This window comes from Plectropomus leopardus, chromosome 17 (assembly GCF_008729295.1).
Source record: "Plectropomus leopardus isolate mb chromosome 17, YSFRI_Pleo_2.0, whole genome shotgun sequence".
Taxonomy (NCBI): Eukaryota; Metazoa; Chordata; class Actinopteri; order Perciformes; family Serranidae; genus Plectropomus; species Plectropomus leopardus.
Window position 1 is genome coordinate 26,093,053 of NC_056479.1, and position 26,945 is coordinate 26,119,997.

At 40.6% G+C, this 26,945-nt stretch overlaps 1 protein-coding gene across 2 annotated transcripts; it reads right to left on the reverse strand.

Moving 5' to 3' along the window:
• Positions 1-3,448: 3,448 nt before the first annotated feature.
• slc29a4a (solute carrier family 29 member 4a) lies at positions 3,449-26,819 on the reverse strand. 2 transcript variants are annotated; one of them, XM_042505502.1, is made up of 11 exons: positions 26,757-26,819; positions 23,067-23,451; positions 18,958-19,089; positions 18,172-18,285; positions 17,210-17,338; positions 15,981-16,055; positions 15,632-15,900; positions 9,277-9,391; positions 8,873-9,060; positions 5,973-6,213; positions 3,449-4,999 (listed from the first exon to the last, which is right to left on the reverse strand). In XM_042505502.1, the coding sequence occupies exons 2-11, from the start codon at positions 23,299-23,301 to the stop codon at positions 4,854-4,856; spliced, it is 1,644 nt and encodes a 547-aa protein (XP_042361436.1). In that variant the 5' UTR covers positions 23,302-23,451; positions 26,757-26,819; the 3' UTR covers positions 3,449-4,853. The 2 variants fall into 2 exon arrangements, with proteins under 2 accessions (XP_042361436.1, XP_042361435.1); XM_042505501.1 differs by lacking the exon at positions 26,757-26,819 and adding an exon at positions 26,700-26,742.
• Positions 26,820-26,945: the final 126 nt, after the last annotated feature.

Sequence of the window (26,945 nt, forward strand, 5' to 3'; positions counted from 1 at the left end):
AAAAAAGGCCAGTGTGTTTGCTTGCAGCTGGAAAGGACTGTCCTCCACCTCCCGTCGTTGTCAGTGTCTGTCCTCTACAGTTCACTCTCGTTTCCAAATATCCCCTCTGCTTTTTTCTGTTTCTTTGCATGTCTTTCTGGTCACGGTGATTTTTTTTTCACTCTCTGTGGTCGGCTGTCTGTAATTTTTGGTGATCTCATTCTGCTGAAGCTCATTCTGCTGCTAAACTCATCATAAGTCACATTGGATAAAAGTGTCAGCTAATGCCAAAAATATGTTCTGAGATGATAAATGATTCATCAGTGTGCATACGGTCTCATTAATAGGATTTGAAAGTGTCAGTTTTAAACTGATCAAAGTCTCATTATGGTCTAATTCTCTGCTCTGATTCTTTTTTTTTACTTCAGCTTCAACTCAAACTATTCACTGCACGGCCAGATCACTCTGTTAGTGTCAAAAAAATGACAAAATAAAAACTGTCATGATGCAGAATCCAGTTGAATAATCTGACATTGCAGTGAATTATTAATCTTGAAGGAATAGTTGGATATTTTATTCAGTTTCGTGTAGAGACAGTAGCCCTAATGTTTGTATTAAACACAGACTGTATTGAAGAAGTGGACGCAGCCAGAGTTTGGCGTTTTGGCCTTCACTAGCTTGTTTTTTATTGGAGCCAGAAGGGATTATATGTGGACGAGATTGTGGAGCTGGTGTTGCACTGCTCGAATTTCTAGATTTCATATGAACGCAGCATGAGTGTCCCGCCACGATCAAAACATCTGCCGCCATCTGTTATATTTTTGGAGCTGGACGGTTCATTAGCAGTGCTGTTGGAATATTTATACCATTTTGTTATTAATTGCACGTCTTGGAGCACAGAGCACACTCTGGGCACAGATGGAGCAGCAGAATGACTTAACTGTGTGGATGCCAGTGATTAGATAAAAAGGTTTTATCACCATTACTCGAGATTTTTACTTATACTACAGTCAGAGTAGATGGTTAGTAATGGGAAGAGAAAATAGGACGATGACTGTTTAATACATTTGTGGTTGTTATTTAGTCAAGGTTAATATTTATTTGATTTTTGGTTTAAATGCATTAAGGTATGCAGCCTATGTTAGTATTGCTGTGTAAGTGGATTTGTTTTTTTGTGTTTCTTTTTTTAAAATTAATTAACTTATTTTATAATTACAAATATCATTATAATTTATTAATTCATTCTTTTTTTTAAAATTGTTTTCCCTCTTACAGAGTTTGTTATGCAGGATGGGAGGGATGGTGTTTGTGAATGTTTGTTCTGTTTATAATAATTTGAAAAAAAAAAAAAAGTAAATGGGGAAACAGCTAGCCTGGCTCTGTCTAAAAGTAAAAAAAATCGGCCTTAGTGCTGATATTTGGATTTTAGTTTTTACCTTTGAACAGAGCCAGGGTGGCTGTTTCCCCGTGTTTCCATTCTTCATGCTAAGCATACAGACAAGAGAGTGATAACAATCCTTCTGTCTAAATCTCTGCAAGAAAGTGAATAAGTGTATTTCCCAAGATGTCAAACTTAAATTATCCTGAAGTGTTGAAACAAATACCGGTTTAACACGCATCGTTTTGGGGTCTCCCTTCTCTCGAACGTCCCTGAGGTTTCCATCAGAGAGAGACAGAGAGGGAAAGAGACATTTCATGTCCTTTAATGACACATGTGACCAAAAATAACTGAAAAAAACCTTCAAACCTCACTGAGAGCAGCGAGTCCTGAGGCGATGTGGCGCCGTCAGCGCGGCGGGACATACACACAGTAATGGGGTTAGCTCCCAAATGGCAGCGTACCATTCTTCACACAGCGCTGACATTAGGCTCCATTCAAGCCGGCACCTACATAATGTAGTGCACTTTACGGCCGGTTTTCTCCATAATGTATAAAGTCTGAACTCTGCAACGCCGGGAGATCCTCTCATGGCTGAAAAATTAATCAACAGGAATCGTGGGGAAGCTGAGAGAAAAAAAGAAACAGGTGCTACTGAGGAAAGCCACAAAATACACGAATCTGATATTTTATAGAGGCTCTCGCATGAATAAAATAGGAGCTCTTCACCGCATTGAGTCCATTTTAATCTTTATATATTTCCAGTTTCCATCCTGTTAAACTGTTTATTACATTCGATCTTTTCTCAGCTGCTGATCAGAAACAGACTTTTTGGCACATATTTTCTCTCATAATATCCCACATCATCACATGGATTTGACATCAATCTGAGGGACACAAACCAGTTTTTAAAAAAACACAACTAAAGATACAGCTATCATGTCCCTTTTTCACTCATACCAGCATTTTGTTCTCTTTCCGTCCATCAGAGGGTGCAAGAAGTGTGACACAAATCTGCCGTTTCTCGTCTTTTTTTAGCATTATTTTAAATAAAAAGAACAAAGCGCAGCAGCTTCTAATGCACATACTCCTAACAACTCCAAAGGTTTAACATTATTCATTTCTCTCTTTAGATACAGTATATAAGGCTGATAAGAATAGTGGTCTTAATTATTGAAAATAAATACAGTTGCTGCTTTTTTAATTCATCAGAAAATCAGCTTAATATAGACAAACCACATGGAAAGATATCAATATTTTTTTTTGTCAAGGGAAGCCAATCAAGTTAAAGTTCAGGTGATGTGTTGACTGTTTACAAAAAAGGATGAATATTTTTTTAAAAAATGCAATAATTTAACAAAAATAATAAAAATGCATGTCATGAATGAAAACTGTAACTCCTTTTAAGGCACAGTTTTATAAAAAAAAAACACTTTCAAGTTCTAATTCAGTGTTAAATTGTTACTTATCACTTTTCTAAATACATTAAAAAAAAAAAATCTTTTTGGGAGTTTAATCAAATCCCCCCTCTTTTCTCATCATGTAAAACAGAATATTTTCAATCACTTTTTAATTTAAGGTTGAACTTAACATATTAATCAGATGTGATTTCGGGTGACTGGATTTCGTTCTGGAAAAATAACTGTTTGCATTTTGAGTCATTTTAATCTGTCTCATAATGCCACATATTCGACGCTCTGAACTCTGTTTCACTGTAAATAAAATGGGCTCCTTTAAGTTGCTCCTCTTGTAGTGTTTAAATGTTGCCGTCAGTAGAGCTTTGGTCCTCTGCCTGAACCCGTTTGGGCCTGAACCTCGGGCTGTAATTTCTAAAAAATGCTGATTTTAAGGCCCTGACACACCAAGCTGACCGCCGGTTGTTGGTCAGACTACCAGTTAGCACTGTCGCTCTAATTTTTGTGGTGTGTCTCGCACTTTTGGCACTAGTCGGTGCTTTTCAGCTTTTATCAGCTGATCCAACATGTCAAATTGGCATTGGAGGTGGCGAAGTTGGTAAATGAAATCACTGTGATTGGCAGTTAAGATCATCGCACGATAAGAGAAAGCGAGGAAAGTAAACAAATAAGGTTTATTTTTTTTAGCCGTTGAGCTCTTCAGCAGAAATGTTGTGTAATTGTTTAAGTTGCTGTTCACCAGCACACGGCAATTTAAATTTGTCCTTTCAACATCGGGTTTTGTTGTTAATGTGCTAACTGACTAACTAGCGTTTTAAATCCGTCCTGTTGGTCCTCCAGTTTTTAAGTGACGAAAACAGACGACCGCCACCTGCTGGTTTGGAGACCGCACACACTTACTGCCCCTTTGCTTTCATCTTTTCGATGGGTTCATTGAAAATTTTTTGAATCGAAACACAAGTGGCGTGAGGTTTCAACAATCCACCTTTGTTGCTGCTAATTCTTTGATGTTGGTTTTGTTTGTCTGGCCCTTTAAAGTCTGTGTAACGTCATAAATAAAGTATAAACTGTGTGGCGATCGACCCATTATAGTTAATGGAAATGTTGAAATAAAGAGTTTAATTAAAAGGTGCAAATGTCTGTTACTGAACAGAAAAGACTTTAGTTGACTTTAGCTTATAATAAATTGTTTAAAATTATCGTTTAAATTCTTTTTGCAGTGGAAATGTTGCTATTTAATCGATCTATGCGCTCTGGTTTGGACAGAAACTATAGAGATTTATGTAAAGTCGGGCCTTATTTTTCAGGCCTGATCACGGCTCTACAGGGTTGGAAATGAACTTTTTTGTCCACCCGCCTCTTTGGCTGGTGGACTCCAAAATCTACCCGCCAAAATCTGAGTCGATTTATATTGGTTTTTTTTGGCTGGTGAGAGAAGCAAATCTAGCAGCTATTTGCATATTTTACCTGCATCTGGCTGCTGCTAATTTCCGACCCTGACTCTATCAGTCAGCGATTATAACGAGAAAACATCTGAATCAACCGAAACATCCACACTGACATCATCTCTCCTCTCTGAATATCAACATGGTGAAATGTAACATACACGTAAGTGACCCGTGACACGAGGCCTCCTCGAAAACTGCGAGCCCTTCGCTCCCTGCGGGGAAACACCACTTGACTTTACACTGTACAAATGTCAGCCGGTCTGTTCGCACACACACACACACACATGCAGACAATAATTTCACTGTGAGACGCTCAGAGGGCTCCTGTCGGCCCTCCGACAGACGCACGGCTCCCGTTTGTCACCTCCTGGGAAAAGTTCATCACAGCGTGACATCTGAAGGTCGGTGGACCGGCAGGCGAGAGAGAAATCTGCTACGTTTTTACTGTTTGACATATTTTTTTGTGTCTTCACCACGTTTCTTCATCCAATGAGTCAAATTATGACCAAAGGAGAATCAGTCTCTCAGAGTGTAAACATGATCAGTCTGCGCTGTGCCGGGTTCTCGTGTGTGTAAATGGCTGCAGGTGTGTGTTCATGTGTGTGTGTTTTTTCTGTTTTACTGTGTGGACATTCAGAATCCAGTAGCGTTGGCAGGTGTGTGTATGTTGAGCGTGGACAGGCGTGTTCCTGAAGCTGGAGCGGTGAAGCTGTAAGCAGCGTACGCCACGGCGGAGCCCACCATCAGGCCTGTCATGTAGGAGACCGTCATGGTGTTTCCTGGAGAGACACAGAGACACAGAGAGGGGACTGATGCAGAGAGAGGACAGGCTCATCCAGAGTGGACGGCGTCTTTAAACAAAAACACCCTGAGACAGTGACTGATGCTGCATCCAAATGATGTCGGAATAATCCGAATGACGACTTTCCTACTGGGAAAGTTCACATCAGGTCGGGAAAAACAAGTCAACAACTGGGACATAAATGCATAAACACGAAAGTCAATGTCAAACTTTTTTTATTTATGTATTTAATAGCAATTTCTGATCATATGTTAAGTGTAAAAAATATATGTTTTGTTATTTTGTTCCCAGTAAGTATCATTTACTTTTAGCAGTTGTGCATTTTAGCATATATGTGTCCATTAGCTGTGAAAAAACAAGCAAACTCTTAACTTTAAAGTATGCCAGGCCAGTATACAATACTACTCACACTGATACCAACTTTATTTTATGACTCAGGTCATAAATGTAGAAAAATGGCAGGCAAACGTCAACATTTGGTTAATAGTAAGAAACTTTTTTTTAATTAATTCAAGTATTAAATATCTATATATTATATCTACAATATAGCTGTAATATGGTATTAAGCCATATTAACTGCTGTTTATGAAGAGTGACCTAGATAAATTCAAAATATATAATGTAATATTTTTTTTAGCATACACACTGATAACAAGTCAGGTAAAGCTATTTTTAAGCTATGCTTTAGTGGTTTTATGTGCAAAGTGGTTTTAATATTAACTGTTGTCCATGTAGAGTGACCTAAAGTAACTAGAAAAATATATAAAAATGATACGTAAATAGATAAATAAATAAATAGTTGGCAAGTTTGCTATTTTTGTCATGATAAATTACTTTAATTTTTACTTTATTCTTTTTATGTGAATCAATTAATCCATGTAGAGGAATTTAAAAACCTTTATAAACAATCTTTTTCATCATACACTTATTTACCGAGGCGAATAACTCACCTGCCAGCTCCCTCTGCTCTGGCGGCACTTTGCCTGCGGCCTGGATCATCGGCACAGAGCCGAAGTATCCGTTGGTGACTCCCATGAGGAGGGAGAAGAGGCAGGGCCAGGCGGGGTGGGACAGGGTGGGCGCGCTGGCCGGGTACACGCACATGACAAACAGAGGGATGAAGACCACCCTGAGGCAGGAGAAGAAGAGCAGGCGGCCCCCGGACCAATCGTACGGCAGCGCTGCCAGAATCTGAGGAGAGAGCGAGGAGCGTTTCAGTGATGCTGGAGGTTTAATTCTCTTCTGCTCTGTCGCCAGAAATTTTTTGAAACAAGTATAAGTCCTAAAAGTTATAAATGAAGGTTATAAACGGTTCTGCAGTAACACTGTAAGCCAGGGACACTCAGCTCGCTTTGCTGGGGGCCACTTATGCAAAATAACAGGCGGCCAGGGGCCAGTCGCAGCAGCCCCAGACATGTTTCTGTGATTTTAGGACGTTTCTTTGATTGCAGAGCGTGTCTAATATTTGAGGACGTTTCAGGACATTTGGATGTCTCTCGGATTTTCAGAATTTTTTTGGCTCTGTAGGAAGTTTTTAGGATTTTAGGACATTTCTATGAATTTAGGGTGTTTCTTGGACTTTTGGATATTTCTAAGCTTTTAGGACATTTCTCAAAGTTTAGGACATTTCTTGGATTTGGGGACATTTCTTGGATTTTGGGACATTTGTAGGATTTTAGGATGCCTCTCAGATTTTAAGACATTTCTCGGCCTTTAGGACATTTCTTGGATTTTAGGACGTTTCTAGGATTTTAGGACATTCGGGGCTTAGCTCGGACCTGTGTCGGAGGTATGGAGAATCCTCCTCTGTTTATTTTTTCAATTAACAAGATATTTTGATGCAGTTTTATGCACTCTGGCACTGTATGTATCATAAAAATACAAAAACAATTCTCAGTGTGAATAACTTAATTTTTCTTGTGAATTATAAAATGGTTGGGGGGCCACACGGCACACTATCAGAGGCCAGATTTGGCCCCCATGCCCTAAGTTTAGTATCACTGCTCTAAGCCCTTGCTGCTTATGGCACTTGCCAGAGAGCACAATAAATAAGACATAATTGCAGAAGAAAAATAATTTTCCTCACTCTGCACCTCCCTCTTTCTTATCATGACTTTTTTCTTTTTACCTTTAAGCTACCTTAATTTCCCTTTCCTCTTTCCTCTTTAATTTCTTGTCTCCCTCCTTATCTTTTCTTACCCCCATTTCAACAAAATGCTAAATTTGCAGTCAAAGCGTAAAATCAGAACAACTTTCACTCCAACAACTTTTTTCCTTTCAAAGTCAAAATTATGACTTAAGGACACCAGATAAGCTTTCATTTCTGAATATTCGGATAAAGCCTTTGAGCCAAGTGCAATTATCCAAAAATAAACCCGACTTTTTTTTCATTCTTACTCTCAGGTTTAATAAATGGAGCGACTCCTTTCAACAATTTCACAAGGTCAGCGTCGGTGTTACAGTGTGACTTTGTCTCTTTGCTGTTTCCGAAGTGCTGAAAAGCCGGATGACAATTAAATCCCAGAATCTCAGGAGGTGTGAAATGATAAAGATCGCCGAGAGCTACGTGGATTTAGAACATAAAAGACGAGGTTACAGTCACAAATTATGAATGCTGGTATTTGATCAGTCGGTTTTATAATTCTAGGTAAGGGCGTATTTCCCCTGGGGATGGTTGTGACTTTTTAAATTCACGTTCCAAAATCCTATTTTTGTCTCCCTCAGATTAAAAGTTTCAGTTGATTCATTCACTACAAAGACCTGAAACAGTGACCCCTCACTGAAACGCCTCAACTCTTCACTCATTTCACTCTGTGCTACTTATAAGAAGAGCCTCTGTGACGTTGTCCTTTTAAAGGGACAGTTCACCCCAAAATCAAAAGCCCTTTTTGCTCACTCTCTAGGGGCCGTCTGTTTGCCTCCTTGGCATTTTTACACAGAACCAAACAACCTGGCAGTATGAAGCCCTAGTGTGTGATTTTTAGACGGCATGCCGGCATTGTGGAAGCAAAAGAGGTGTGACAGGAGTGATGTTAAACACAACGGTGTCGATCTCTAGTGTGACATATAATCTAGGAGTTGGCAGCACGTTTGAATAATAACAAAGCAATAACATGACAATAATGATCATTTATCCGCCCTCATCCTCAGCTTGAAGGGTAAGAAGCTCCGAAATCTCATTGTTTTCCCAGTTTTCAATGCAGTCGAAATCAGGACCGTAGATTACAGAACGGATTTTAGAGATTTCTGGGATTTTTCAGACATTTCTGGGATTTTAGGACTTTCTCTGATTTTAACACCTTTTTAGGATCTAAGGACATTTTTGGCATTTAGGATGTTTCTAGGATTTTAGGAAGTTTCTAGGATTTAAGGTTTCTAGAATTTTAGGAGGTTTTCAAGATGTCAGGGCATTTCTATTATTTTAGGACATTTCTCAGATTTTAGGATGTTTATGGATTTTAGGACATTTCTAGGATTTAAGGAGGTTTCTAGAATTTTAGGACGTTTCTCAGATTTTTGGACATTAGGGCCTTAGGACCTCTGGTGGGGCTGTGGAGAATCCTCCACTGGCACTTGTTTGATTTTTAGTCAGGCTGATAATCTGTTGACCCCTAGTAAATACCCCATTCACGAACTTTGCTTTTAAGCTCTTATGTGCCTTAAAAAATGTCAGTTTCTAAGAAGTGGCTCAATGTGACTACAGAACATAATCACACCAAAGACGACTTTACAGGTCGCTGTGGTGGCGACGATGAATCATGCAACTGTAGAGAAGTTTGTTCATAGCCTTGCATTAGTTCTTTTTTTTACTTCTGGCGATTGCATTTACAACATACAATGTATGTCTCACCTTGCCAACAAAGTCAGACATGTTGAAGGTGGCCATGATGAGGATGGGGAGCCACTCTCCTAACATGGGGTTCCGAATCTCCGACTCGAGGCCGGGGAACAGACACAGAGTGATGCTGTAGGTCACTGCGATTGACAGCATGTAGGCCCAGATCACACGGGACACCACGTAACGATGCAAGATCATGTCTGGATAGAGAACACACACACACACACACACACACACACACACACACACACACACACACACAGGGTGATATTTAGAAACCTAAAGCTCTCATTCGAGCAGGTTAATTCACTGAGAACTCCTCTGAATCACCAGGGGATGCATTTAAATTTCAAATCCGTCTGCTGGAGTCAGAGGGTAATTGAGCAGTGAGTACACGGGATTAAAACAGAGAGTACCGCGGACACCAGGCCAGCTCCTTCTTATCTTTGCTTTCGGGGCATCGAATCGCACATACGTCCCACCCTCAAAGTCCTCGACACTGTCCTCTGTTGGTGCTGCTCCACCATTTCCCTGAAGAGAGACACAGAGATACTTTTTCAGCTGGACCCTTTTTTTTTCATGTTTTTGTGATCTGGAGACAACAATTTTAAAATTAGTTTAGTAATGAGCGAGACTGCTGCAGCCGACAGCAGCAAAACAGGCTGCAATGTAACCTATCGGAGCGTGTTCGCAGTGTGGATTTTCATCCACTAAGTGCTCGTTTCTCACTGACAGGCTCAGATTTTTGGTGTATCTGACAAAATCATGAAGAAAGAAGATTCCTACAGAGATAGATGTTTTTTTTAAAAAAAATAGTAAGATCCTTTTGTTTTCTTCTATCAAAGATAACTTACTCACAAATAAATAAAATATTTTTTATATAAAACATAGCAACCTTTTATCAACTACATGGAGAATCTCCCATCCCACATGATTGAATAATGTTCTGCATGATCTCCCTATTTTCACCACACCTGTTATGTTAGTTATGTTTGTATGTTATGCGCAAATGTATTTTATTGTCTGTTAATTTATTTTTAATTTACTTTTTTTATTAAAAAAAAAAGAGTAAGATCCCTTTGTTTCGTTTTTGGGGCATTTTTGCCTTTTATTAATAGGACAGCTGTTAAGTGTGAAAGGGGGAGAGAGAGGGGGGCGACCCGCAGAAAAAAGGGCCAAGGCCGTTTGGTTAACCAGAAACAGCCAACAGCAAATCACTATCGGTTTAGCGTTTAAATAAACAACAACAGTAATCATTTTATAATGTAAAACATTCTTCATTTGAAGTCAACAGAAACAAAATAAAACTCGCAAAACCATCTTGGTTTGTCATTCCACTGCTCCTAAAAAACACAAACTCTGGTTCAGATTAAATAAACCCTCAACTTTCATAGTTAGGTTTGAAAATAAGCTGACTTTATACACACTTAAATTACTGTTTATTTAATGGAGTCTGGTGAGTTTGGTAATGGCGATTTTAGGGCTGTTTCTAGTTAAACAAATGATTTTATTCTTTTAGTAAGGTCTTTCACTGTATGGATCCTTACCATTATCTTGTCAAATATAACATCTGAGCCTGTCAGTGGTAAAAACAAATACTTTTAGTTGTTGTAAACTGAAGGTGCAAACATGCCCTGCAAGGTAACATTGCAGCCTGTTTCATGGCAGCAGAGATCTCTCAGTACTGGACCAGTTTCAAAAATAGTTGTTTCCATTAGTCAGTTAGACACAAAACAAGAGAAAAAATAGTTCACCTAAATAAAAAATTAAAAAAAAAACACATAACAACAGAAAATCTGGCACTTAAATTGCATCAGCTCTTCAATTTTAAACCAAAATCATCAAAACATCATACGACCTTTTAAATAAAACATTATCATTTTGCTCCTCGTTTCCTGAGAATAATTTCAAGGCCTTTCGAAGGACATCAACAGTTCATTAAGAAAACACTAGAGGTAGCCATCTCACAGTAAATGAAAATATCAGCCTGCAGTGGTTTTGAACTTTCAGCTTTTTTCATTAAGAATGGCTTCCCGGCTGCATGACATCAGCATTTCATGGCAGCGGCTATTAAACGGTCAGTGGCTGCAGGTTGACATAATGATGTCGGAGAGACTGGACTGCAAATGAGGCTGGGAGACACACACACACACACACACACACAGATTCCTGTGCTTCTATCTTTGTGAGACCCCGTCAACAGAATACACCCCCCAGCCTTTTAGCCTAACCTGAACCATCACAACAAGATGCCGAACACCAACCCTTAACATAGAACTGCACAATAACGGCCAAATTCAAAATCTCAATTATTTTGATCAACATTAAGATCATAGTTTGTTTTTTGTGCAAATCGTTGCATTGAAATAAGACTGTTCTTATTCACAGGGCATCTCCTAAATATAAATAAAACTGTACCAAAATCTTTACCCAAAATTAAATTAACACAGTACTGCTTCACTTTTGCTTATGCAAAAAACTAATTTGCATCAAAATAAGACAGTTATCTTTGATTACACTGGGAATCTGCATTGTCGCTGGACAAGGACAATGACAACATTCAAATATAGGCTACCAACTTTTATCTTTATACAAAAAATACAAATTATATAGATAAATAAGGATCCACAGTCAGAAAAAAAGGAAAAAAGGAAAATGTAATCAAAATCAAATCAAATTAGACAAACCCCCAAAACAAAAACAACAACAATAACAAAAATGTCCAACTTAACAGGCAGACACACAGTACCCAACAAGGACGCCGATTAACATTAAGTTGCCATGGTAACATTAGTGATGTTATTCTTGACGGCCTTCATACAGCCCTTATACATTTATTTATACATTCATCGTACTGCAGATTTTTTGGTTTAACAAGTTAGTTGTGTTGCTTTTCGCAGACAAATGTCTTATGTGTCTTCCCGTATGATTTATTCTCTTCTATGTCCAAACAGCGGCTGGTTTTCATTTTGCCGTCTGCAGTGGCAACATTCAGGCTGACGCTGCAGGGTGCACATATAGCTGCAGAACAGCTCGTCAAAAGTGGAGGCCGCTGTTAGTTTTGGGAGCGCTTGATTGGTTACACAGCAGAGTTTCATGTATTTTTAACATCCCGGCCAATCACGTTCGTTTAATTATGGGAAGCCAAAATTGTTATTAATATTTGTTTAATTGTGCTGCTCTACCGTGACCTAAACTTAATTGTAACGTGATTGTTAAAACCAAGTCTTCGCCCTCAAACAGGCCTTTGAAGAAATGGATGTCCCCACTTTCCAAAAATGCCCTCACTCTGCTGGTTAAAAATGTTTTGTGGTCCTCACTCTGTAGCAAGTAAATGTACACACACACACACACACACACACACACACACACATTTCGACCTCATCCAAACATGCAGGAACATCCTTCTAGTTATTCTTCTTGCCAAACACATTTTTTCACATGCACATCACACACACACACACAAACACACACTCAGACACACACACACACCGATCCATTAGTTGATTAGTGGGACTTGCGGGCCAGAAGGCACCACTCTTCTTGATTATCCCTTCGTATGAGCGCTCGGTTTCCCCCGGCAACCAGAACAAAGAGCTGCCTGAATCAGCCCCCAGACGCAGAGCACTACACACAGAAACACACACGCACACACACACGGACACACACATTACTGTCAAACACAGGGGGGCGTCCCTCACACACTTGTCTTGAGCGTAATGGCGAACAAACACAAACACGCACACATGAAAAGATGACAGCCTGAGGTGATGTGTCTTCCTGTGAAGGCTCTGAACACACTCACAGTGAGACGAGGAATATTAGCTCCATGTCTTCAGGCTAAGAAGTGCTGCTTCAAGCATGAATACAAAGTGGATTTATCTCCTCTTCTGTCATTTTTCAGTCACGTTTCTCTTTTATTGTCGTGTCTGGTGTCTTGCCCTCTGCCCCCTCTCTCTGTTTTTGTCTTTCAGTGCTGCGTCTTCCCCCTCTGTCTCACCTCTTTGCCTCAGCAGTTTTCTCCAGACCGACCTCCCCAAAAAAACATTACAGGTCGCCTGTAAAAGCAGCTTAAAGAGTGAAGCAGTAATGAGTCCTAAAACCCTGAAATGAGCATTATTGCACTCTCGCTTTCCTCGTTTTGAAGTCAACAAGTTTTTGGTTGTATCCTGAAAATAACATCTGTGGTTAACAAAAGCCTACGAGACGTTCATGTTTTTTTCTATGACATAAATCCATCAGTAAATACCCCTGTTGTGAATTTAAAACTTTTCGATGTCTAAATGAGACTATAGAACGCCACCACATCGAACATGGCTCTACAGCCGCGTCGTGGTGGCGACGTTGAAGTCATGTTACTGTAGTTTGTTTATAGATTATCTAGCTGACCAAAGCACGCAACAGAATTTATTTATAACAATAATCTGTTACCGTTTACAGAAAATCCTTGTAACACTGGATTACCACCCACATTAATATTTAGTGTAAGGCAACTACTTCTAGTACCTGTAGTAGGGGTCGCCAGATTATCAGCGTGGCTGATTACTGTATCTGTATCAGCGTTTCATTTTAATCAGCCGACAAAATTAATTAATGAAAAAGTGTGCACCAGGGAAGGTAGTTTGCACATTTTCTAACCGCATTTAAACTAAGTTTTGTGTTGGAGTTTGTTATATTCCTAATCCTAAATACTGATAGAAAGATTTTCTATTTTATTGAAAATGCATATATACGCATATATGCGTATATGCATATCGCTTCCAAATATCGTTCATCGGTAACTACTAATAACCGGTATCTGTATTCAATTCAATTCAATTTTATTTATAAAGTCCATTATCACAAAACACAGTTTGCCTCAGAGGGCTTAATAACATACAACATCCCTCTGTCCTTAGACCCTCACATCGCCCAAGGAAAACTCCCCCAAAAAACCCTGTAACAGGGACAAAATGGAAGAAGACGGACAGACGTGCAATAGATGTCGTAGATTACTACCAATATCGGTCGACCGCTAATTCTGTGAGGACAGAGAGCTGCGATGTTACATGATAACATATTCGGGCACTCATTTGTTGTTTGGATCTGGTGTCATCATGTTCCTCTCGGGACAGACCGGCCCAGTAACATAAAATCTTTCATAACATACTCAACTGAGAGCAGCTTCGCTTCACGCTCGTGACCTAAGTTACACATACAAACTTACTCTTTTTAACCGAAACAGTGAGAATTTTTTTAAACCTAACCTTGTAGTTTTGGTGCATAACTGCGTCTTTTTCACAACATTAACTGCGTGTTTCAGACTGCGGCTGTTAGTGCGTGCCCTTGTCTCTGGTACTCTCCAGCAGCCGTATATCTCATTTTGGGAGTCATTGGCAAATATTCTTTCGTCTAGTTATGAGGACGTTTTGGATTTCTCCCAACCTTTTTTCCTCTCAGTGTCGTGACTCATTTTCTCTCTCTATCCGCAGGAGGCCTCGACTTCTCCCTTTCTCTCTAAAACTTCATCTGTCTTCATCTTTTTTTCCGCATCACCCCGCACCACTCTCATCCCTAATAACCCCTCCCAGAATCCCTTTCTCCTTCTCTCTCAATATTTCCATCTCTGACTGGCAGCCAAAAAGCAGCCCGCAGCTTAAATAAATGATAGTGCGTTTTCAAAACCCACACAGCCCTCGATCCCTGCGTGCACGCTCAAACATAAAACAGACGCGCTCTCCTCACAGAAATCAACAAGGAAACGGGAGTTGCATGACTCCACAGTTTAGACGCCTGACATTTCCTCCCTGTCTGGGTTTAGAAACAGTTTGTTGGTGCAACATTTATGAAGGATTTAATGAATGAAACATGTCGAAGCTTTAATGAGAGATTCTCAGCCAATGTTTAGAGGTTTCACTGAAAACCAGAAGTGTGAGCGTCATGCTGGTGCTACAGGAAAAAGTCAGAATCAACAAAGTCTGCAGGATTCATCCTCTGGGGATCATGAATGCCTTTACACAATTTCATGGCAATAGATGTCGAAATAGTAGTGGATTAGTGACCGACATTTCTATTCACAGAGCTACGCTACAAGCATGACTAAATATATATGTTCAGTATTTTCATTGTATGCATACACAACACACACACACACACACACACACACACCAGCACACACCAGCCCTGTCTCCTAGAACAATGGTTCCCAACTGCTGCAGCCACTGAGTCCAGATTTCTCCTTAGTCATTAGTTCAAGATTCGCAGATAAGAGAAATTACCGCCTATTATATTTAATTGGCAAAATATGAATAACATGTATGCTTAAAACTCATTGAAATAAAACATAATAATGCAATGGGTTTGGTGGCATTTTTTCTTTGAAAAATTTCTGCAATTTTTTTTCCTTTCAAGTTTTAGGTAATTCCTAAAAACCTTTGATATTATTTTTTCTTCAAAATTATGGTGATTGTTTTCCCTTAAAATTTGGGGTTATTTTAGAGAAAAACTTTTGGAATATTTATTCCTTTAAACATTTTTGATGATTTTTTTATTAGAAATTTTCTATTCTGTTTTCTGATTTTTTTTACAGCAATTTTTTTCTCATAGACTGAAAAAACCATTAATTAATTGATTCATCACTCTAGTAGACTACCAAAATGCCAAAAACAGGCAGCAGTTAAAATGTCACCACAACTTATTTATGAAAATAGTTAAGTGACATAAAAATGTAATTTCTAGAAGACAGGGTTGCACATAAGCGCGGTATAGCCGATAATCTGTCCACAAACTTACAAATCTTACTTCCTCTGCGGTGACATCGTGGTGAACTCTGTATGCCGTCCCGTTGTCGCGCGGGTCGTGACCTTTGCTCGGACCTTTGCCCTGGGCGAGGTTGGTGTAGTAGCGGACGAACTGGGAGCGTCGAACCAGCAGGTGAAGCAGGAAACAGAGCATCTCCATGCTGATGGAGACGAGGAAGAAGATGAGCGTGTTCCTCCTCTCGTCGGGGATCAGCAGCTTTGTGAAGATGCGCGACAGCGAGATGATCACACCTGCCGTACCTGCGAGGAAGAGAACAGGAAGAGGGTGACGGAAAGGACAGCAGGGATGTGTAATTTGTTTTCTGTGTGAGCGTACTTACTCTCTCCAGTCATCACCCCCTGTGTGTACCTCTTGGGCAGCATCCCCATGTAACCATAGAAACTGGACTGCTGCACTGGGGACGGATGAGAAAGTGTTTATCAGTGCAAACAGTCAACACTGTAACAACACAATTTATTTAAAGGCACCACTTCCTGAACCTCCAGACACCACCGGGGAGAAGCCGCTCTGACCTCCGGACCTCCGCTAATTAAACCGTTACTGTCGGCTGAGAGGCTGAACGCTCCGTGTTCACACTCTCTGTCGCCACCAGGAAACTGGCGCCGTGTTTGAGAGTCATTAGCAGCAGCTGAGGACTGAAGCCTCCACTGTTGCTGTTCTTTTGACAGCTCTGACTGAGCGTTTACTTACCATATAAATATATATCAGTCCCTCCAGGATTTCGAGGGCTGGTTTTTGGATTGCTGTGGTCTGAAATGCTCAATTTCACGGCAGCTTTTCTACAAAGTCACAATGCGTCTTGTGCTGTTAACAAGCATCTTTTGCAACTAAACGGTGTGGGCAAAAAACTTTTTTGCTAAAAATAGTTAGGATGCTGTCACGGAATTAGAGTGTATTATTATGAGCATTCGATAGCTGTGTTTACATACACACTTTTACTCAATCTGATTGAAATCAATCTGATGATTTGGTTCAACTGTTTACATGGGAAGATCTGGAAAGTGTTGCCTGGGAGATCATCTGGAGTACTTTTGCTCAGCTTGCTGCCCCTGTGACACAGCCCCAGATTTTTGGATGAAAATGGAGGTCTATCGTTTCATATTACGCTCTTTGATTGATTTTGTTTACATCATTTGAACACTTTGCATCCATCTGCGAGGCTGAGGAGGCGTCTACACAATGCACCAAAACAAACAACCACGGAGGAGCTTGAGAGTGATACTCAACGTGGGGATTCGACTCAAAATACTGACACCAGCTCAAAATGAAGAGGAGCTCGTACCCAAAAGATGGGACTCCTTAAAGACACGTAAAAGCGTCAAAATGGGGCATTTACAGATGTATTTTATGTCGTTGAACAAAATATGGAAATCTCTTCAGCTTGTGTGAACCACAGACCGTTTTTGCAAACATCTAACTAAAAGTAGACTTTGAGACGAGGGGACCAGAAATGCAAAAATGCTAAGTCATTCCCATGTTTTAGGACTCATTCCTGCAGCACTTTCTCTTTAGAAACAAATAACAAAAGACAATGATTATTAGTGGTACCTGTGCATCCGAAGGCCACCACTCCCACTGACACCAGGTTGATGATATAAGCCTGCCTGGTGGTGAACTTTGCCAGCCACACGTCAAACACGCTGACAAAGACCAGCGGCCCGAGAGCTAAGATGTAACCTGCGGAGAGAGACACACAGACCAGTGAGGAGTCGCCACTGAACCAGGTCACGTTCAGACCGCATGACTGAACACGTATTTGACAGGGGCCGACGCTCGGGCGGTATCGCTTCCATCTGAAGGCCGATCCTGAGTTTATTAACTCCAGAGACGAGCGCTCCGGCAGACAACACACTTCAAAAGACATTTCCTCAAGGATGCAGGCAGAGCTATTTTAAGCTGCAGAGGGTTCGGCGGTGAAACGATGCTCTTACATGCACCGTGTGTGTAATGATTTCGAAATTCTCCTCAGGGGAGAACATACATTTTTAAAGAATATATTTCCATATGGGGTAGGCTATAACATTTGCAAAGACGTGTAGTAGCATCAAGCTTTTTAATTAATAATTTTGGGGTTAAATTTAATCTCTCCAGTTTCAGGTTTTAACAAACCTGCTGCCTGAATGTGCTCGCTCGTCTCAGAATGGTTTACTTAAATAGCGCCGAGTGTTTGCTCTAAAAATGTTTTGAACACTGACAGCAAAACAGAGGATGATGCAAGATTTTAAAAAGTGAAAAGAAAAACACTTTCTCTTGAAAGACAGTCCCTTGTGAGTTCAGTCTTTGAACAATTTTTTTTTTTTAAATAAAACTCACAAGAAAACTATGGGAGAGTGTATTTTTCTCTTTTCTCTTTATCCCGTCTTCCCTGTTTCTGCTCTGCGTATCCTGCCCTGATAAGCGCTGAGGTTCCCAGAGGGTCATTAATAGATGAGTAAGAGCAGAAGTTCCCATAATGAGAAAGTTTTTCACAATTAAAGCTCTGTCCGTCAGCGGGTTAGTGTTTGACTTACCCACAGTGATTCTGGTGTGCATGCTGAGTCTCTCCACCAGCACGTTGTTGAGGATGACAGCCAGCAGAGCCACCAGGATGTACGTCAGACTCATGTCAAACACTATGGATGTCCCTAAAAAACACACACAAGCACAACAAGTACTCAACTCTTTGAAACCTGAAGTGACATCAAGCATTGATTGGTTTGATTTCTTTTGAAAACACAGAAAAAAGGCAACGACCAAGAAGAAATCAAAACACATTTTCTCAGGTTTCAAAGTGTTAATGAAGTCAGTTTCAACATGAGCACTATTAATGAATCATTAATCATCCCTCTGACATTTAATCTTAATGATGATTGATATTTTAACGCAGTAACGGTTTTCAGAAATGTGATGAATTAATGGCACAGAGACTAGAAATATTCACAGCAATGCAGTTAAAAAAAAAAGTTAACCCCTGTATAGTCGTCACAAATGTTGAAATTCGCTCTAGAGACCAAGACTGATTTTTCCCAGGCAGTAAACATGTTAATTTTTGTTAAAGTTTTTTCACATAGGAGTCTATTGGGATTGACTCTATTTTGGACCCAGCTTCAGGTGGCCGTTAAATGAACTACAGTTTTTGGAACTTCTTTATTGGCTTCATTTTCCAGCCTCGGAGGTTTGCTGCTTGGTGCATATTTCTATCTTTGTGCACACACACTGTTTGTCATGAATTTTACACAGAATTTTATGCATTTGGCCCCTGGTGTGTGTGCAAAATTCATGCATTCTCTATAGGTGCAGTTCATGCATATTTATACCTTCAAACTTGTGGTGCAGGTAGTCCACATCAGTGATGAAGCTGTTGTAGGGAAGCAGGAAACCCACGCCAGCCAATAGCATGGCAAAGTAGATGCCATGGTAACGGTCATCAGGGATCGGCTCCTCAAAGTCTGAGCAGGAAGCAAATGAGTCAAAGGTTAGATAATTCAAATTGTTTGAAATCGCACTCAAACGGCCTGGATAAAAATGACTCCAAATCAGGTCTGAAGCCAAAGAGCTTCATTAAGGCCAATCGGGATGAATGAAGCTGCAGCAGCGACGCCTCCGCTCCACTGATGGAGCAGTTAATGCAGCAGAGGGCCTCGTTTCTGTAGAGCTGGTCAGAGATTGATCAGAGGAACTGCTGATCATGGACAAGCTGCTGAGTAGTTTCAGCTAAAAACTGGACTTTTGTGTTTTGCAGCTGATTCGGTTTCATGGTGAAAGTGTGATGTGCAGGTTCTTTATATAACTGTTCATAATCCTCTCCTAATCCTGTCAGCCCACTATTAACTGCTCCAAACCATTTCTGAGCATTTATATTTCACAGCTCACTAAAGGAGAGAAAACACAAATTTATTTCCCTTCTTAATGTTTTATATAATTTGGTATTATGGCATCTGGGACCTGCTTTTAGCTCCTCGGTAATCCACATTATTTTCTTATAAATAAATGCCGATTTCAGTGCATATATAACATGCAGCTCCTGGAAGCTTTTCTGTTTCTGCTGTTCTATTGCGTTTGATGTTTCTGGGTTAAATAAAACACGCTGCTTTACTTGTGCAGTTAGAAATGAGCAGTGAGCATCACCATGGCTGCACAGACACAAGAAAAGATCAGCGCCTGCAGAAACTCAAACCTCATTAACAGAAAATCCAATGAAGACACTGCAGCACCGCCCACAACGTGTGACTGACATTTCAGTGCAGAAATTGACAGTGCAGAAGTCTTTTATGGTGGATTTTCCCTTTGTAACATTCATATTCAGGGACTTTCTTTAAACTGTCGTCTTGACTAAGAAAAAAACTGCAACACCCGAATCACACAAACATAACAGAGTTAAACTGGTGCAGCCTGGTTAAAGCTCTGATGTGTAACGCCTGGCCACATGTCTGCTCTGTGTCTCTTGGCTTTTTCAACAGTCTTTGCAACGTTATCATATTTTGCTGCTTTGGCAGAAGCCCTGGTGTTAATAAAATGACACCAGAGCAGCCTTTTGCATTGTATCTTGACGTAGAAGGGGTCAGTAGTGAGGTTTTGGCCACAAAACTACTCAGTTACGGTTCAGAAAAGATCCCAGATGTCGCCTAAAAAGCACCAGGCTTTGAATGGCATGAATGCAGTGCTATGAAGGGGTCAGTGGTTAGGTTTAGGCATCAAAACTAGTTGGTCATGGTTAACAAAAGATTGTTGATTGAACTGGCTTTGAGCGGCACAAACACAGCAGAAGAAGAGGTCTTCAGCTGGGTTTAGGCAACAAAACTACTTGCTTATGTTTAGGAATATATCCTAGATGTTGCAAAAATAACCCACCTGTCTTTGAGTGGTACAATCGTGGCAGTAAAATCGGGTTGGTGGTTAGTTTTGGAAATAAAACTATTTGGTTATGGTCAGGAAATGTAGTGCACTCGTAGCATGTGGATTCATCAGAAGTTGTCATAACTCAAAAATAGCTGGTGCAAACTGTTACATTATTTATTTTTCATTTTTTGGAAGAGCCGAGTCATTTGTTTATAGAGTGAGTGCTCTAGCTTCTGCCAAAATAAAAATAACACAACTCTTCCTTTTCTCTGAACCCTTCTCACCTCATAATAACGTTCCTAAAGCTCCTCAGTAGAAGCACAGATTGTAAAGTAGGTGCGGGACTGTAATGACTAATTCAGTCTTTGAGTCTGTCTTTCCAGACCTCTGTGTCTCTTTTATTCTTCAGGGGAGAAAGCAGACTGCTTACTCTTCTGTTTAGTTGGTCGTACGCTGGCTGAGATGTTGAGACTGACAGCTGCAGGAGAGAGAGACATAGAGGCAGCGGAGGAAGAGAAGAGCGAGGGTTTTTTTTTTATAATCTCGGCCCCTCGCTGTGTATCCTTGGTCACTTGCAATCTGATTAATGTGCCCTTTGTGCAACCTCAGTAACTAGGCAACACTGCAATTTTCTGTTAACAGGCCTGCATCCTGTTTTTGATAAACACTTTTTTTAGTCACTTTCTCTGCTTCTGTTTTTATTCTCTCAGCCTCTGCCATCATGGACAGAAAACATGCACAGACACGTCTTTGATTTACTTCAGTTTTACAAAATGATGTGACTTATTCTCAGCGCGGTTTTGTTTTGGAATATATTTAAAGGGGCTGAAAAATAAAGTCTCCTCACTTTGAGTGTGAGGTTCTCTAATGATGCTGCAGCTGTTGTGCATAATTTTCAACAGAGGATAAAACCTGGATGTATTTGTGGAAACGGTGGTTTCAAGCCTCCGGGTGGCTGACTGACATTTAAGCGTGGGTGTTGCTAGGAGACGCACTGTCAACTAAAAGATGTTTTTTTCTCCTTTTTTCAACAAGCACACCTTGTATTGTTTATGTTGTTTGTTCACTAGCTGTTCCAGTCCAGTCAGGAAGACGCAGCTGTAGGCTGACTATTTTACAAATTAAATGGAAGCTAGTTAGTTTAGTTTCACTTCCTCTCTTCGGTGATTATCATTTTCACCAAATCTATACATTGAGGACATACAGACTATAATAACTTCTTAGCAGAGATTGCAGATTGCAACCAACTGAAACTTCTTCCATGTCGCAAGTGTGTAGGAGATCTGTGGTGGCTGACACAAGACGCAAATAACCCTTTTAGGGCTGGGCAGTAAATCAATTTTATCAGTAAATGTGAATTTGTGGTTTGTGACATTTTTAAAAATGAAAATCTTTTCTTAAAGTTTCTCTTTAACTTCCTCCGCCGCTCTCTTTGGGCTTCCATAGGCCACAGTGGGCTGCGCCCTCACCTCGAAGAGACACACACACATACACACAACACCATGACAACCAGCATTAATGACAATGAAGAGTACGTTCCCAAAAAAAAACATGTTAGTCTCGTTATGCGTTTAGAACTGGTTTTGAAGTGTCAAGTCTCAAACAAACCACAGTCCGCTGCAAAGTTTGTTTATAAGGCTACAACTAAAGCAGCACGCTTAGCAGCATGACCGATTTATTTCAACATCTCAAACAGAGGCACGCAGCCACGTGGGAGAAATGTGTCTCACTCTGAGATGCACAAGAGCATCACCCCACAAACACCCGTTAAAATGCAGCCGACACTACTGGAATCATTCTCTCACTGTGTCCCGTATGACAGGAAAGCGACCCGCTGCAAAGCTGTTACTGATGCAGTCACGCTGCACATTCGTAAAGATACGGTGCCCATATATAAGCCCGGGTTTGTCCACATGCTGAAAACTGTGGACCCTGTGCCATCAAGCCCGCTCTTCCTCATCTGTACAACTGTACACGTGAAAAGATCACCAGAGAGCTGGAGGGGCTGTTGTTTGACTCCACTACAACAGACCTACGTTCCAGTAATTTGAACACAACGAATAACATTATTACTTAACATGAAACTTCTGTCACATTTGTTTTCCCCTTCCCATCTCTGAACAATCAACAAATTATCTGTTCTTTATTATTATTGGTTATCAGTTTCTGTATCCCTAGTTTTTGTATTTAAGAAGAAATTATGTGTCAAACCACCTTTATTTCTCTGGAATAATTAGCGGGGCCTGGCAGTAAATATGTAAAATACCCTATTACAGCACATATGTTTATAATATTCTGTCCACCTCCTGTATATATAAATATAGGGCATAATGCAACAATGTTTTGCAGTTAAGAGTGTCTAAGACAGAGCCGTTAAAACAGACGAGATTAATATCTAAACACTTTGTTTTTCCTGTGTTTTGGAGTAGAAGGATGTTCGCGTGGTCTTCTTTTTTCACTTTGATAAATTGTAGTTGTTGATACATCGATCTCTTTCCTTGTTCCTTGTCTATTTATAAAACCAGCACGCACACACACACACACACACACACACACACACACGGATAGAGAACAGAAACTCCCTCACCAGGCTCGGACAAAGCCAGCACTCCTCGCTCCGGGGCGTCTTTACTGATCTCCTCCTCTTCCAGTTGGTACGAGTCGAAGCTGTAGCTCTGCACCACGCCGCTCTCTCTCCCCTCCCTCCACCCCTCCCTCCCTGCATCCCTCCATCCAGCTCTCCCTCCATCCCTCCATACATCCCTCTCCTCGGGCGTCTGGGCCGGTGTAGGCCTGCGGCGCTCTGCTCCCACCGAGCCCATGTCTGCACTTCAACTACACACACACTAACACACACTCTTAAGACTTCTCTTGGCGATGCAGGCTACACACTCTTGGGAGCGTGCATGTTAAGCACAATCCCTGAGACACACCCTGGAAGAGAGGCGGGAGACCTTCAGATGATGGAGGATCTGTGGGAAGAAACAACAGGAGACAGAAACAGAATTAAAATGTGAAGGAAGAAGCAGATAAAAAAAAAACAACAACAATCTGTCAGTGTCGTACTGAAAGTGACAGAAGTCAAGGTTAGACACTCCAAAGAAACTCCGTTTGCTGTGTTTGTGAATGTGTGAGACGCATATTAAATGAGAGTGACAAAGGATGCACGGGAGACAGACAAGGTGAGAGAAAAAGCAGCTCTGCGTTCAATAAACAGGCACTGCAATATCTGTTATTGTACTAGAGGAGAAGAGACGGACAGAAAATTAATCAGTCACAATTCTGATGATCAATTAAGCAAAAATATCAAACCTTTACTGGTTCAAACTACCCTAATGTGAGAAATTGATATTTTTCTCTGTTTTATATCTTTGTATATTGAATATTTTTGGGGTTTTGAGTGCAATTCGGAGAAAACCTGCAACCTAAAGGCATCATTTTGGTGTGCAGGAAATTGTGACAGACCTTTTTCCACTATTTTCTGACATTAAATAGACTAAACAATTGATTGACGAATGATCTGAGAAAAAAAATCAATAGACCAATCCATAATGAAGATAATCGTAGTTGCAGCTCAGCAGCAAATATATGTAATTAGTTTGGCTGGGATTTTTAGTTTAAGAGAACAAGCCTGTAAAAATAGGTTTAGATAAATTGTCTGACATAAAGCTTCTACATTAGCTAATGAATTCTGGGACATTCAAAGTATATTAACCAGTAAAGACTTAAACAAAAGTGTATGCCCTTTATTAAAGCAGCCCTGCAGATGTACAGGACTGCTTTTATAGAGTGCTGCAGGAATGACGTCTTTTTGTAGGCCGACACAGAAGTTAGCTTTGTCCTGCTTCCCTCCACATAAAGCCTGTGGGATTTTTTAATTGGATTTTGGATTATTGCAGAATATAAGCTCTGTGGTAAACAAACGTTTATGATATTTACAGGTTTTGTTCAGCAAGAGAATCTTTACAAATGAAGCTAGAGTTAAAAAGCTAACATTAGTCTTTAAACCAGTGATATTCAACTTATGGCCCCTGATTGGGTGCCAGGTGCCCCCCAACTATTTTCAAATTCACAATGTAAATAAAGGGATTCATACTGGGAAATATTTTGTACTTTTAGTATATGTAAGGTGCCAAAGAGCATCAAAATAGAGCTTGTTTATCAAAAAAGTGTCAGTGGAGGATCTCCCACACAACCTGACTGAGGTCCTGGCTAAACCACTAATGGCCTAAAATCCTTTATGTCCTAAAATCTCAGAAATGCCCTAAAATCCTGGAAATGTCCTTAAATTTCAAGAAATGTCGTTAAATCTTAAAATGTCCTAAAATCCGAGAAATGTCCCGAAATCCTAGAAATGTCATAAAATCTTAGAGAAATTGTATGGGGATGCTGTGACTGGCCCCGCGCCTCGTGTCATTTTGCAAAAGTGGCCCCTCAGCAAAGCAAGTTGAGTATTCTTGCTATAACAAACTATAACAAACTACTCCACGATCACATGACTTAACGTCGCCACCACAACGAGGCTGTAAAGCCGTGTTCAGCGCAATGATGTTCTCTAGTCTCTTTTAGCCACTTGTTAGCAACCAAAACTTGAAAAAATTTAAAATGAAAGTGGGAGGGACACTAATGGGATTTGCAGCATTTATCATCACGCAAAAAGGGCTGCAACTAATGATTAATTTTATTATCAATTAATCTGGCCCCTATTATGCAAGCAATTCACATGTAAACACAACTCTGTTTACACATTTCATGGTTAAAGGAGCAGGCAAGGGCACAGAAAAACATAAAACGGGATCCTCCACCAGAAAATTTTGAGCATTTTTTTTCCTGCATCGTGGTGAATTTTTATGCACCAATCTGTGCCTTTTCTGCACCAATTTCATGGTGTTTATGTCTTAACTTTTGTCAAAATACAAGTCCTCTGCTTCTGTAATTTTCTGCACATATTCCAAATATTAAGGGGGACGTGTCCCCTGCGTCCCCTTCAAAATCTACACCTATGAAAGCAGAGAGAAGTAAAATCCTAATGTGCTAGCCTCTTACTAACAAAAATGCTGTTGATCAACTAATTGGTTAATCAACCAAACGCTCAGCTCTATCATGCAACATCACCTACAGACAAACACACTGTGGGTCCTAATGAAAACACTTCTCCTCCTTCTGTCAGTGGAGCAGCTGAAATGTGGCTCAATAACCTGCTTTCATTCACTCGGGTCAACAGGGAGCTGCTATTGTTGCAAGCTGGATCAATATAAATGGCTATTGACATTACGCTCCATATGCAAACACTAAACAGCACAAACCTGCACACCTGTGTGGCTGCACAAACACTTAGGCACAATCCAGCTCTATCATCACCACACACACATACACACACACACACACATGCACCCTGCGGCCCCCTCACCTCTGATGCCCTGCATCACGAAATAAAGCAGCTCAGTCCTGGAAACTGTCTTTAGGGTGAGATCCTATTTTAAACCCCCAGCTGTCTGGGAAAGTGTCAGATGATGTAAGAAGGTTATCATCTCTGTAATTTGGGCTCATCGTGGCCTCCAGTGCAGATGGAAAAAGAGGCATTTGTGTGACTGAACAGAGGCTGCTTACTGGAAGCTTATTAAGAAAAGCTTTTTTAAAATCTAATAATGATGCAAATTCACTTGCCTCTCACATACAGAGCACACAGTGCAGTTTCTGTCTCCAGACTTGAGGCGGCGCTCTCAGCCTTCCTTCTTTAAATTAAAAGCCTCCAGTCTGCGACCATAATTGAATTGCAGTCTAATATCACGCTGCAGTTTCTATTGTTTACATATATAATAATGAAATGAGCATTCAGAGTGAGAAAAAGCACTTAATGTTACGTCTGAAGCAAACAATCTGGAGAATAAATATTTGCCATAAACGTATTTTAACTCCAAATAATTAAGCTCATGTGTTTTGCTTTTTAGGCTCTAAAACCGGCGCGTGTGGGAATAAAAAAATGTAATTAATCAAAGGTAAAAACACGACGGCTGAGCAGTAGAGGATACACACACACACATAAATATGCTCCCTTCGCTTCTTTTTTTTTTCCAAAATCATCATTAAAACAATCCAAATAAAATCCAACAAGGCTTAAATGTCGCTTTTAGATCCATCTGTGCGTTTCTGTGCGCGCTTTTTGCCTCGAATTAAAAACAAAAACACACAAACAACAGGTTATTAATGGCCCCGGTACCTCCGGTGTCTCCCCCTCTCGCTCCCGTGTTTCGTGCCCGCTCCCCCCGGCTCTTACAGCAGCAGCGGGAGCCGAGTCCTCTCCCTGCGGGATCCTCGAGGTGCCGGCCGGACCTGGTCCCTCCTCAGCCCGTCTCCATCAGACACAAGGGAAGCCCCCGGTGCCGTCCTGCGCGCGCTCCTAACGCACCATCCAGCAGAGGAGAAAAGGGAGCGTGGATGGATGGAGGAGGAGAGGGGAGGAGAG

Excerpts from the sequence above, each read along its gene's own strand:
- slc29a4a (XM_042505502.1), bottom strand. The coding sequence starts at position 23,301 with ATGGGCTCGGTGGGAGCAGAGCGCCGCAGGCCTACACCGGCCCAGACG. Across the intron at positions 16,056-17,209 it reads GGTGGCCTTCGGATGCACAG|TGCAGCAGTCCAGTTTCTAT; the intron begins GTACCACTAATA and ends ATCCGTCCCCAG. Across the intron at positions 15,901-15,980 it reads GGGGGTGATGACTGGAGAGA|GTACGGCAGGTGTGATCATC; the intron begins GTAAGTACGCTC and ends TCTTCCTCGCAG.